The 13,352-nt window shown below is 40.0% G+C and overlaps 1 protein-coding gene across 2 annotated transcripts in view; it reads left to right on the forward strand.

The window, feature by feature from the left end:
* Nucleotides 1–12,197, forward strand: part of AFF2 (ALF transcription elongation factor 2) — a 340,529-nt gene extending 328,332 nt beyond the window's left edge. For both annotated transcript variants that reach the window (XM_068411834.1, XM_068411835.1), the window contains 3 exons: nt 877–926; nt 5,022–5,236; nt 10,572–12,197. In XM_068411834.1, coding sequence (XP_068267935.1) covers nt 877–926; nt 5,022–5,236; nt 10,572–10,693 — 387 coding nt within the window. In that variant the 3' untranslated portion in view covers nt 10,694–12,197. The remainder of the gene's footprint in view (nt 1–876; nt 927–5,021; nt 5,237–10,571) is intronic.
* Nucleotides 12,198–13,352: the final 1,155 nt, after the last annotated feature.

Raw genomic sequence — 13,352 nt, forward strand, 5'->3', positions numbered from 1 at the left:
CCAGAATCAGCTGCATGACCTTGGATCATGCCCTGGGCTGCTCTGCGCTTCACTGAAATAGTGATTACAGTAACCAGATGAATCTTGTAATAATGATGGTAATACTTTGCAGAGAACTTGTAAAATTTGACTGAATTTTCACTCTGCGGGCTGACTTCTTTGCAAGGGAGCTCAGAGTGATTGTTTTCAGAAAGCACACTTAGATAGCTTCAGCCCTGATACTACCACTTTTTATGGGAACTAAGTAAGATACCACCCAGTCTGAGCAAGGCTGGAAAAATCTGGGCTTTATTGTTGCTGAGCAATCTTTTTGTACAGGGTTGTACAAGGTGCTACACAGACGTGAAAGGCAGAATGAGTAAGCAGGTAAGGAAAGTCAATTTGTGCAAATAAAATACATAACAACAAGGACATTCAAGCAGATCCTTACTAGAAGTTTTATTTCTACTGCTGTCTGAATCCCAAGCCACCTTCCCTAGCAACTTGGGAGGGATTAATTTCATTAAGGCATCAACCCAAAATCTGTTTGTTTCTTATTAAAAGATCGCAAATCCCCCTAAAGATAAGAGGTCATTTGCACTCTGAAGAACTTACTTTGTAGAATAAGTTTCAGTGGTAATTAAACCACTTTTTTGTGAACTACATCTGCTTTTACTGGAACTTTACTGTATTCCCTCTTTCATCAAGTGACTTTCAAGCTACTGGTTGGGACCTACTAATCATCCACCAGCCATTTAACTATGGAGCTGATGTGCAGAGCTGTTCTGCTACACGCACTATAGCTCTTGCAATGAAAACTGGGAGTGTTGAGCCTTGTGTCATCAGTATTCATGTACCTGCGTCACCTTTATTTACATTTTGGTTTTGTACTTACAGAACTCTTCAAAAGCCTCACAGGCCCCCTCACCTTGGGGCGGCAATGGAAAGTGAGTATTTTCTGCTGAGTACTTCTGTTTGGGAACAAGTGGTTCCAAGAAGGGGGGGCAGAATGTTTTGGTGCCTCTAAAGGCAAAGGACAGGCCATGACTCAATAGTTTGTGAGCTACAGGTATGATTCAAATATGTAGCAGGTAGAAAATGTTCTTCTGGGCTACAGACTTGATCTTGAGATGTTGTGGATGCCCCCTTCCTGGCAGCGTTTAAGGCCAGGTTGGATGGGGCTTTGAGCAACCTGGGCTAGTGGAAGGTGTCCCTGCCTGTGGCAGAGGGCTTGGAATTAGATGGTCTTTAAGGTCCCTTCCAACCCAAACCATTCTGTGATTCTGTGATTACAGCTGCCTTGGGCTTGTGGGGAAGAGGGACTCCCACTGGGCTAAATCAGGTACCCATGTGAGCCATCCACTGTGGGTGAGAAGGAAGAGCTGAAACACACCTTCATCTTTGTGCAAAGGCCCCTTAAGTTTAAAATCAGCCGTGGTAGGTCTGTGCTGAATTCTTTGACAGTTTGCTTCTCAAGCCAAATGAAGGCCATAAAAATATCTGTTAATTAGCTAGCAAGTACCATGTCATTTCAGGAAGCCAAAGTAAAGTTAACCTTCATTACAATGATTTTTCAATGATTCATTCAGTAATGAAAGACCAATGCATATTTCATTGATACATGGTAAGTGCTGTTTAATAAAACTGAAGGCGTAATAGTGGTGAGAATGTGAAGGCACTTAGTCAACCAATTATCAGTGTCTTTATACTAATGTTAAAACACCCTCGCCTCAGATGTGAAGTCAGGGTAATGCAATTATGATCTGTTATTCAATGAAGGGGCATTGCTGCTGCATCCTTGCCTTTATCTTGCAATGTCTGTTGCCACCTGACACACATTTCTCCTGCTCCTTTCTCCTGACCACGCATACAGATACAGGTAAAACAAAGGAGAAGGATTTTACCTTTCTTTCCTTCTTTATCTTAGTAGGCTGAATTCTAGGTGAAAATTATTATTGTTAATGGTCTCTTTCTGGTGGTTCATAATAAGGAATGACTATTAGACACTCCAAGGAAACAAAGCAATAAAACTGTAGAAGACGTTGAAGTTTAGCACACAAAGAACTGGAGTTTTCAAACAGGCTTTGCTCTGAATCAGTGCAAAACCAAAGATTCCAACATTTTCCTTAAAGGAAAATATTGTCTTTGATAGTTCAAAATATTTTGGGGTATATATATACACACACACACCCCAAATACACAAAATTATTTTGAACGTTTGTGTGTATATAGATATTTAGGTATAGATTATAACACAAACTAAAGTAATTAAATACAAAATTACTTTAAATAAAAACTGAAAAGATATTTTAACATTGGAAAAGCAGCTACTAAATTAAATTATTCAATATGTGCCAGTTTTTCAAGGCATTTAAATGTCAGTGAAACCTTGTATTGCAATAAAAATACAGTAAGGTTTACATAAAGTTTTAGTGCCGAAATAGACCACTGGAGCATTACACCTCTTTTGTTCCTTAAGTGGCTTATACCTAAAAATTTCATGGAGCAGAAGTTGTCTTTTTGTTCCTGTCCTATAATAGACCCCTATGAAGTGTGTGCTCTGCAGGTGATGACATCTCCCTTGCCGTTTAAAGGAGCTGATTAGGTGCCAAGGATTTAGAATCAATGGGTTTTGACTGGAGGAGAAAGTTCTTGTCCAGCCACGAGGTGGGCAGCAGAAACCCAGCATTCGGGTCAGCATCACTCCTAACATAACACCCAGCTGATCGGTCTCTTCCCACTAACTTTGGCAATAAGGAAGTAAAGCTCTAAACGTGCACATCTCTGTCTTTCATTCAGAGAAGCACTTGACGTGTAAGAATAACTGAATATGACAAGACCTGTTATAACGGTGTTATTATGACACCTGTGACCCAACACACAGAGACCACAGTCCACAGTTGGGTATTCTGACTGTCCCCTCTGTCTGGAGTCTCAGAAGAAAAGCTCTCCAGCTGGCTCAGAGTTGCCATATATATCTCAGGTGTCTCCTTGTGGCCCCAAGGGTTTTCACGGGCCTGGTGCTGTCCCTGGCATCATGTCCTCTGCCTTCCCTAGGGCTATTCACTCTACAGTTTCCTCTTATTCCCCTGCAAATTTGTACCAGATGGGAAGAGCAGTCACACACCACAGAAGAGAGACCAAACACCATCAGGGTATGGCACCACTGGAGACTGATGAGCAGCCTGGTTCAGAATGGGGAGACAGAAGGGTATTCTTAAATCTTTATTTGAACAAAACAAAACTTATCTGTTGCCATGAAGCATAGTCTGCTCGGGATCTCAAACCATCAAAAATCTCAGCTTGGCTTACTGGAATTTCTGGCCACTTTTGTTTGAAAGGGTTGTGAACCTCTACAAAGTTGGCCTGAGTTCCAGGCTGGCAATGAAACAAATTTTCCCTGGTTTCGTTACAGAAATGTTTCCCACCTCTAGCGACAGAAAGCACGAAATAGAGAGATTTAATAGACTCACCACAGTAATAATGGCTGTGCACAACAGGGCAAATCCAATGAACAATGTGCTTTATTTGGCAGAAGTGCGTCAGCTTGTTCTAAGTGGCTCTAACAAAATACTCCTGGTCTCCTGAGATACTTATGATTTTTAACTGCTCCCAGACCGAATCTAGTATAGTTCATCTCTTCTGTGCATTAAAGACACTGTGGTGTGTCAAGTAACCAGGATGTTTTGAGACTTAAAAATAAAACGTTTGTGCCGTAGGATATGCTTAAACTGTAACACATAAGCTGTGTAAAAAGCTGCCAGCTGCTGAATTAACGTGGTCTCTAGCTCTGGAAAAAGAATCTATCACAGGAGCCTGCTGTTGAGCACAGGTAATAGCAGGGCACTGCTGGAAAATCTGCAGCAAAAGCTGTTGCCATACATGCCGTTCAGCCCAAGGCTGTGCTGCGGTAGCAGTCGGTCCTACAACACCTACAGGGTATCAGCACAGCAGGTCTGTGCCCACGCTTCGTGGTCAGGACCATTGACGGTGGCTTGGAAAGCCAAGAGGAGGAGCCTTCCTGTCCTGGGGTTTGGATCAGGCCCATGATGAGTTGGAGTGAGCTTGATGCTGTTGCACAGCGTGAGGCATCAGTGGCCGTCTGTCAAGAGAGGGGTTGCACCATCTCCATCGGGAGAGTTTTGGTGTCTTTGCTTCATGCAGAGAGCGCCTGGAGCATCTCAGCCCTGCGTTTCAAGTGTATTCCCCAGCAAATCGAATGCGTTTGTTTAGGTAAGTGGTTCCAAATGGGGGCGAGAGAAGAGATTTTTGGAACCCTTAATCTTGTTCACTGAAACAAATTTTCAAGGAGAATAGTTGTATGTGAGCATTCATCGCTGCACAGCTCTAAACATGAGCTTGCTGTGCTGACCTCTGCGCTGCCTGCAGCCAGGAGGTGATTCCTAATCGCTTGTGTTAGAATTAAAGGAAAATCTATATTAGAACATTAGTGCTGCACTAAGTAGGTAACATAAAACACTGCTCTGTACAAAACTGTGCGGATGAACTGGAGGCAATTAGAAACAAATCTCCATAGCCAGTCTTAAAGAATCCTATAGAGATATTCATAATCCCACTGTACCCCCAGCTCCTAATACTGCTCTGCAGGGTGCTTTTAAGACTTGCACTTTACTTATTGTGGTGACTGTATTTGGAGCAAACCGTCATTGTGGTTTACACAAAATGCTTTGATAATAAGCCAATATTGCACATTGAGTGTTTTCTAACTGCCATTGCAGCTTCTGGCAGCAGGTAGAAAAATCATTACAGCTACGAGATACTTCTTTCTCTGAAAGATTGCTCTATTTTTATGATAGATTTTTTTTTTTTTTTTTAAATAACAAGTTTATTTGTAGGGAGAATTAAATCCCTTTTTATTTTCAATCGTTCCCAGTTTATAAGCTCTCCTTTCTCATAAAACCTGGAGATACTACTGCACATTCTCCTCTGTCTGGGGTGCAGAGTTAATTTTTCAAGTGCAGTTAGGATGGCAATGAGGTGGTGTGTGTGAGGTGGACTCACTCTCCCTTTACCTCTCGCAGGAGCACAGAAACGCCATCGCCCATGTCCCTGAGCCCGTCCCCCATCAGCTCTGCTGGAAGCAGCGCGGGCACCGCCAGCTCCTCCTCGGCGGGGACTATCACCATCCCTCAGCGCATCCACCACATGGCTGCCAGTCACGTCAACATCACCAACAATGTCCTGCGGAGCTACGAGCACTGGGACATGGCTGACAAGCTGACTAAGGAGAACAAAGGTACCCTACTCAGCTTCTTCCTTGTCCCCTTTGGCTCTTCAGCTTTAGCTTTCTTTCTGTTTCATAGGCGTTGTTGGGAATTGGACCCAGAACCGCCACATCTAAGAGCACAACTGTGACAGCTTGAGCAAACAGACCAAATCTGCTTGCTGGTCACTGGAGCCAATGCGTATCTTCTCTTGTCAAGCACAGAGGGGGGAAGTGTAACACATGCTGAACATGAGGTTATCAGAGCAGCTGGCAAATAATTTAGCGAACATGAGCCCCAAGTGACGAGAGCTTTTGAGTCTGCAGATTCATTCACAGTTTCAGCTTCTCATAGAGCGCCGAGGTTATTTTCATACTGCTCTGTCAACCGGTTTAAGACTATTTAAAACGCTAGCTAGGATAATAAGCAAACATGAGATGTTGTGTTTGTGCAGGGAGTCTGATTAGGAGATGTCCACTGAAAGCCATGACCTTGACTCTCCTATGGTTGGATTGCAAATCTGCTTGTTTATTCTTAACAACTCTACCACAGTCATTTCAAAGGAGTTTTGGCAAGCAGTTTGTGACTGTGTTGTATCGATATAGTGGAATGGCTGGGATGTAACTAAAGGACAAATTTGGCCTGTTGTTGGCCAGCTGTGAACTTCCCCATGATAATGTAATTATTCAGATTCCAGCTTTGGGCTTACACAAATCATTGACAAAGCTTTCTTTGACTCTAGAGGTGCAGAGCCTAACTGGGAAATATTCTCATCGTGAATTGGCTCATTCTCTTAAATTACACTGAGATTTCAGATGGCTGACTTTTCCTGACAAATGTGCTCACTGTATGCAGTTTGATCTTGCTCCTATTAATGTCAGTGGCAAATTTCCACTGATTTAGAGAAACTAAGCTTGAGATTTATAGAGTTTTACGCCTGAATAGAGGGTCATAATGATCTATCCCTGGATGAGGAACAATAATAGAAGTTCTGTCCAGTCCTCCCCACTGCTTCTTGTCTTTGTTCGCATTGGTTAATTTAGTAGCAGTGCAGTCATTTTGAATTTTTTCCATAGCTGCATCCATTTTCACAAAATGTGAAAGTGATTCCCTGTCAAACGTACTGCAGAACGTTACAGTGGGAATGCAGAAGGATGCGCAGATAGGAGAAAGAGATGGCGATAATCTTGTAATTAGCCCTGTGCGTTGTGGAGTTGTTAAATGTTCTACTTGGTATTGAATCAAAATAGCTCAGGCATTCAGCCAGCAGACAGAAAATGTACCCAGCCACTGCTGTTATCAGTCCTGGAGCTTGATGAGAAAAAACCTGCTGACTCTCTTTCTGCATTTTTCCCCCCTACACTCTTCTTTGTTCTCATTTTGATTTATGCTCAAATAAACCCAATTCTGCAAAGCCGTACAGGGATAATCTTTATTCAGATGAGCAGTCCCTTTGACTTTAGTGGGACTGGATGCATGAATAAGGGTTTCTCACATGAGCAAGACATCTCGTGTTGTGCCCTGTTCTTTCATATCTTGTTCCACAAACTGCAGCTGTGTTACAGGCAATGGAAAATTTGTGTTAATTCAAATTTCATTTAAGTATGACAAACCATTGGAGAGACATCAGAGTTTCGTACATGCTATAGTGTGTCTGTCTTCACATTTTGTCTGGAAAGATACCTCATTTCTGATTAAATACTTTGATTTAAAGTTGCATGCTTAAACACAATTAAACTGCAATTTGAAAAAATCATGGTGTAACAAAAAAGTGCATAAGAACTGCTATGGTACTCTGCGGGTCTTTGTCATCTCACGTGATGGATTCCATTTACAGAAGGATATATTTAAGACATTTTGATGCAAGCAATGTTACAGTGTTTCATGAAACCTAGCTGTAATTATTTTAGTAGTTGTCATCTGTAACTCTCAGATCATTCAAAACATCTATATCTTGCTGGCTGGGACAGGAATCACCCTTTTTACCCATAGCTATTTCTAATAAACAGGATAGGTCCAAACCCCAGACTCTGCTTTGAGTCCCAGGTAAAGGACAGATCTCTTGGCCACTCTCTCAGGGGTTTGGGCAGTCAGTTCATCATAAAAAATGAGAACTCCTTTTCCCCCCTTGAAATAAGAATGGTCTCAAAAACTGAACAAACAAACACAAACCCACGAAGAAAAACGCATTTAAGATAAAAATGAATTTTCTTAAAAAAAAACAAAAAACAACAGATCCAGTCTCTTTTTTCTTTTTTCTTTTTTCTTTTTTCTTTTTTCTTTTTTCTTTTTTCTTTTTTCTTTTTTCTTTTTTCTTTTTTCTTCTTTTTTCTTTTTTCTTTTTTCTTTTTTCTTTTTTCTTTTTTCTTTTTTCTTTTTTCTTTTTTCTTTTTCTTTTTTCTTTTTTCTTTTTTCTTTTTTCTTTTTTCTTTTTTCTTTCTTCTTTTTTCTTTCTTCTTTTTTCTTTCTTCTTTTTTCTTTCTTCTTCTTTCTTCTTTTTTCTTCTTTTTTCTTCTTTTTTCTTTTTTCTTTTTTCTTTTTTCTTCTTTTTTCTTTTTTCTTCTTTTTTCTTTTTTCTTCTTTTTTTTTCTTTTTTCTTCTTTTTTCTTTTTTCTTCTTTTTTCTTTTTTTTTCTTTTTTCTTTTTTCTTTTTTCTTTTTTCTTTCTTCTTTCTTCTTTCTTCTTTCTTCTTTCTTCTTTCTTCTTTCTTCTTTCTTCTTTCTTCTTTCTTCTTTCTTCTTTCTTCTTTCTTCTTTCTTCTCTTTTCTCTTTTCTCTTTTCTCTTTTCTCTTTTCTCTTTTCTCTTTTCTCTTTTCTCTTTTCTCTTTTCTCTTTTCTCTTTTCTCTTTTCTCTTTTCTCTTTTTCTTTTTTCTTTTTTCTTTTTTCTTTTTTTCCTTTTTTCTTTTTTTTTTTTTTCTTTTTTCTTTTTTCTTTTTTCTTTTTTCTTTTTTCTTTTTTTGTGGTCAGCTCTCATTGTTTCTGTTGTCTTCTGAATCACAGGGGATGTCTTGCCCAAGAACATGTCCTTGTTGAGCTAATAGAGATGGGTATAAAAACGTGGCCCCATCGCTGTAGTGTCTAATAGCCTTTACCTCTGGGTCTTACTGCTGTCATAGATGTTTCTTAGGTCATGCCCATGCAGACATGAGATTTCTTCAACGTTGTAGGAGCTGTGCAGCCTCCCCTTGTCCATGGCTGTCAGCTTAGGTTTTGTGCTCCTCTAAGTACGCCTGCACACTCCCAGTTTGAACTTGACTGATGTCCAGCTGGCTCAGAGCGGGAGACAGAAGCCTTTCTTGTCAGTCTGACAAAAGATGGGCCATTAAAATAAAAAACCATAGCAAGAGAGAGAACAGCAGAACTGTGACCCGCCAAGCTGATCTGGTTTGAAAAGGAAAGTGAGGACATACTGCTGTGTACCTCTGGTTGGATTTCCCCTGGTCGGTAGGGTTTAGAGTGTGTGGGGGGAATAGATGGAGTTTGTCATAAACTTTGCATCTGTGGCAGGCCAGGCTAAACTGCAGACTTCCCAACCCATGGGCTGGTTTGTGTTGGATCACTTAGAGAGTTTTTCACCATTTATAACATCAAACACTCAGCTGACTTTATAAAATCAGATAATTTTTTAAAGCTTCCAAAGATGGCAGCACTTTTTCTCTACAGTAGCTCTGTAGCGATGAAGGCCTGTTCTTTCACATATAAATTTAATAAGTGGCTCCAGTGCTTGTAGCTTGTTCAGGAAATGCTAAACTGAAATTAGACTTAAAGGTGAATTCTATGTTTAAAGCAATTATTATTTATTTGAACCTAGAATGAGATCACTAGAATGCAAGCAAGACAGTGCATTATTTCACTTCTAAATATATTGATTTCACACTGGAGGACGGGAATAAAAGACAGAGGAAGATTAAAAGTAACTGCTGGCTGCAGCATCTTAACTCAACTGGTGATAGCCCTGAGCTTTCCTTATGCTTGCCTCCAGCCAGATCACTTTGTACTGTGATACTGCTGTAGCTCCCAAGCTGACCAGGGTCAGACTGTCAATACTGGGATAGAAGACCTCAAAGCAGCACTTACTTGCTGAAAAAGGTACTGATAATGATTTTGTACCTGGCATCTGCTCTCCCAAACTGCAGCCAATACAGTGTTAGCTGGCTGAGTGCCATGCACTGGGTTTTAGATAGGGTAAGAATGTAAGGGCTCAGCCACTGGATATTGTGATTGTTGGTTGTTATCTGAGCTCTGAGGGGCTTTTAACTGAGGGTGGGCTCCCACTCGCCTAAATATAGTGTAAGTGTTGTGTATGTCGGAATGCCTGTGCCCCAGTGAGCAAAAAGACAAGCTGTGGGAGAACAGAGGACACAGCTCTCCATTGAAAGCAATTAGGAAAGGTCTGTTGGCCGTAACAGGATTATTCTTTCACCCGAAGAGCATCTAACACGTGGCATAAGGTAAACTGGTGCATTGCTTCCTAACTATGGCTCTCTGTTTACTGAAACATGGGAAGTTCCATATGAATATGAGGAAAAACTTCTTTACTTTCAGGGTGACAGAGCATGGGATCAGGCTGCCCAGGGAGGCTGTGGAGTCTTCTTCTCTGGAGATATTCAAAACCTGCCTGGATGCAACCCTGTGCAATGTGCTCTAGGGGAACCTGCTTTGGCGGGGGGTTGAACTAGATGATCTCCAGAGGTCCCTTCCAACCCCAACCATTCTGTGATTATGTGACCTCCTGTTAACCCTTCCCAGCACTGAATCCCAGTGGCCTTAACCTGTCTTATCTTTCCCCTTATAGGTTCCCATCTCCTAAATGCTATTTTCCTGCTGTGTTCCATCTCTCCTCTTCCTTCTCCTTTCCCACCCTACACACATTCTTTGGGGCCTGTAGCTGCAGCAGGATGAGCAGAGGGCCAAAAGTGCTGTAATGGCAATAACAGAAACTGGAGGGTGGGGAAAAGAGCAAGTAAGGTCTTTTGCAAGATCCAGACTAGCTCTTTGTGCCCAGGAGAGGGTACAGCATGAAAAAGGAAGTGCCACAGTTCATTGCCAGCTATTTAAATCATGTAGTGAGCAAACCTAGGCTTGAAAAACTGAAAGTGTAGATCATCAGAGCTAGAGGAAGAATATTGGCAACCACTCATACCATGTTGTGGTTTGGTTGACTTCCAGCATGGATAATCTAATTTGGTCTGTCGAAATATATTGTTGCCTTTGTTTAAATTCTCTCCTACTGACCATGTGCTCATGTGTACCACATCTTGAGAAGTCACTAATTGCACTGCTGCTACTGGGTGGGAAATCATGGTAATACATGTATTTCTGTAAGACTGCCTGAAGCAATGACTTCTGTTTCTTGTGTATTGCAGAATTCTTTGTAGACCTGGACTCGGTGATGGGACCCTTAACACAACACAGCAGTATGACCAATCTGGTTCGTTATGTTCGCCAAGGACTCCACTGGCTCCGCATTGAAGCTCATTTGTTGTAGTGACTGCTGCCCTGTTCATAACATCCCATTCTTCTACCTCTACCAGCGCAGAGACGATCACTGGTGGAACTCCACTCATTTCTGGAAGTTTATTCATGTAACTTCATTTTTATTGCCTTTTTTAATATTCTATCTATTGGAAGTAGAAGTCACCATAAATGGAACTTATGACTCAAGAGCAGTATGTGTTGTACCATCTAATAATTTTCGACAATTTTCTATGCCTTGTGTCTCGTGGATCCTGCCATCCTTATGTGCTTTATGGAACGGTACATTCCCTGCAGTATTGTTTTAAGTCCATGCTGCCTTCAAGTGAAAACAAAAAAGCACTTTGAGAAGATATGGATTCCTGAGAAATAGTACAAAGCGTCTTAAATATTTGAGGGTATATATGAGAAGTCCCTTCTGAAATAAATTAGTAGAAGTTATAGCTATTCATTCAAAATCATCTTCTGAACCTGAACCAAGCTTTCCGACGCTTAATTCTGGCATCACTACCTGACACAGTACATTCCTAAGATTTCGTACTTCCTATAGGCTTAATCTCTAAAAGAGAACATTGAATATCTTACAGGTACATAATGTAAGATCACCAAAGGTGTTAAGAGGTAAAAGGTTGAAGGAATGCCTCATTAAAGAATGATGACACACTATGCAATGAGGTTTTGATATTCCATTCTTCCTGTTTATTGTTGGCTTAATAATTTCAGTGGACAGCAGAATTTATTGCAGTTTTTAGGCAATTTCAAAATATTAGCTTTTGTAGTCTCATCTACCATTCCTATACTAAATCTGTGAATTTTCTTTCAGTTTTACTGTTTAGTCTCAAACAAATACTTATCCAAGATTTTTCTTCATAGAACAACCTCTCCGTGCATAGTGACTCAGTGAAAGCAGATTTTAACAGGACCGCTACACTCTAAGCATTTATATTGTATGTAAAAGTCCATTAATAAGTGTATGCAGATTCTTCATGAAGCTCTCTAGAAGTTTAATTAACCAGCTACTGTTGAAACATTATAACTCCATGTGGCATCAATTTTCACCTGTTTTGTTCATTTCAGAGCATTAGAAACAAACAGTATTATCTTGCTATCTTGAAAACAATGTCAAATTAAATAAAATCACCAGATTTACCCAAAAGCAATATAACATTTGTTTAATAATGGCCATGAAATCTTCTGTCAGATTACCTATTTTCCAAGCTCTGCATCTGTTTACCCATGCTGTCATGTTTTGGACCATTCCTCTAACGCGTGAATAATAATAAGACAATTCAGATAGAATTTCAAAGCAATTGTGAATAAATTACACCATTTCACATTTGCTCTTTCCTCTTCTTTTTTTCCCCTGTTATAAACTGCACTGCTCTTCTGGTACCACTGCAAGAAGCGCTGGTGCATGAAACAAAACAAAACGAATTTATATCAATAATTCACAAGACTTTAAACGGTCTCATCTCATTCTTGATATAACGCCTGCATACCTTACTGAACTGTAAATTCCATTTCTATAAACAGAAAATGCTCATAGCAATGTAAATATTATTCTGTCTCATCTCATTGGAATAATACAATATGTGTATTAAATGCCAGCCAGATATTAGTTAATTGCAATTACTTTCTGCTATATAATCTTGTATATCCTTTAATCTGGTGAGTTATTGGATTCTACTCACTGGGTTGTGACCACATAAATAGGACAAATTTGCATTTTAAAGGTTCAGACTGTTATGATTTTTAGAGCAGGCCTTGCATATTTGCAATAAGAGCAGTTTAAGGACTCTGCCCAATGCACATTTAAGACAAACATTACTGTAGCTGTTGTATATTAGCTCCCTGTAGTACCACCTTTTCTTAAAAATCAATAATTCCTAATATTTTGTTCCACAATTCTGTATTGTAAATGCAGCCAAGGTGCATCATTAGAGGAATCATCCAGTTTAGGGTTGTCTGCTAAGGACATTTGCAGAACATGCACATCCTTTATTATCTGCACATTCCTGTTCCTGAAGTGGTCGATACACCCTTATCTGCTCTCTGAGGGTTTCAGTAACATGTCTGAAATGTGAATCTGACAGCATTTGTCACGCTGATTCTGGCCCCAGTAGCTAATGAATAAAACCACGACAGTGAGAACTATTCAGAAATGTAGATGAAAGATGGTGGTTGGTTGTTTTTAAAGAAAAAGAAAACAAAACACTTGAAGTATTTTATTTTATTTTATTTTTTCGAACAGGGTGAGTACTTGAGGTGAAGTAGTGTTGGGGTGGTTTTGTCATAAGCCAGAGTTTTCCATTCTTTTTGCAAGAACTCACTAATGAGATTCAGTAACTATTCAGTCTAATTAAGTGCATTGTCGTCACTTGTTCCTTTAATGTAGACTGAAATGCTAGACTTCCATGCATTTATGAAGGATAGATATGTCTTGAAATACAATCTTCAGGCGCAAGACTGTTCGAAGAGTTAGCTGCAGTCACTTGATGAAGACAGTGTATTATCTTTCCCCTCTTGCTTGCAGTAAACAGACTCCTATCTCTAAATTTGCTCCGTGTTCACAATTTTTTGCTTAAACAGCTTAAGGAATTAGCCCACCTGATTTTGTATCCCATGACTTAGTTTGAAAAGTATGCTGAATCGATGGCATGATTATAATAAGT

The sequence above is a fragment of the Nyctibius grandis genome, chromosome 13 (genome assembly GCF_013368605.1).
Source record: "Nyctibius grandis isolate bNycGra1 chromosome 13, bNycGra1.pri, whole genome shotgun sequence".
In the NCBI taxonomy this organism is placed as follows: domain Eukaryota; kingdom Metazoa; phylum Chordata; class Aves; order Nyctibiiformes; family Nyctibiidae; genus Nyctibius; species Nyctibius grandis.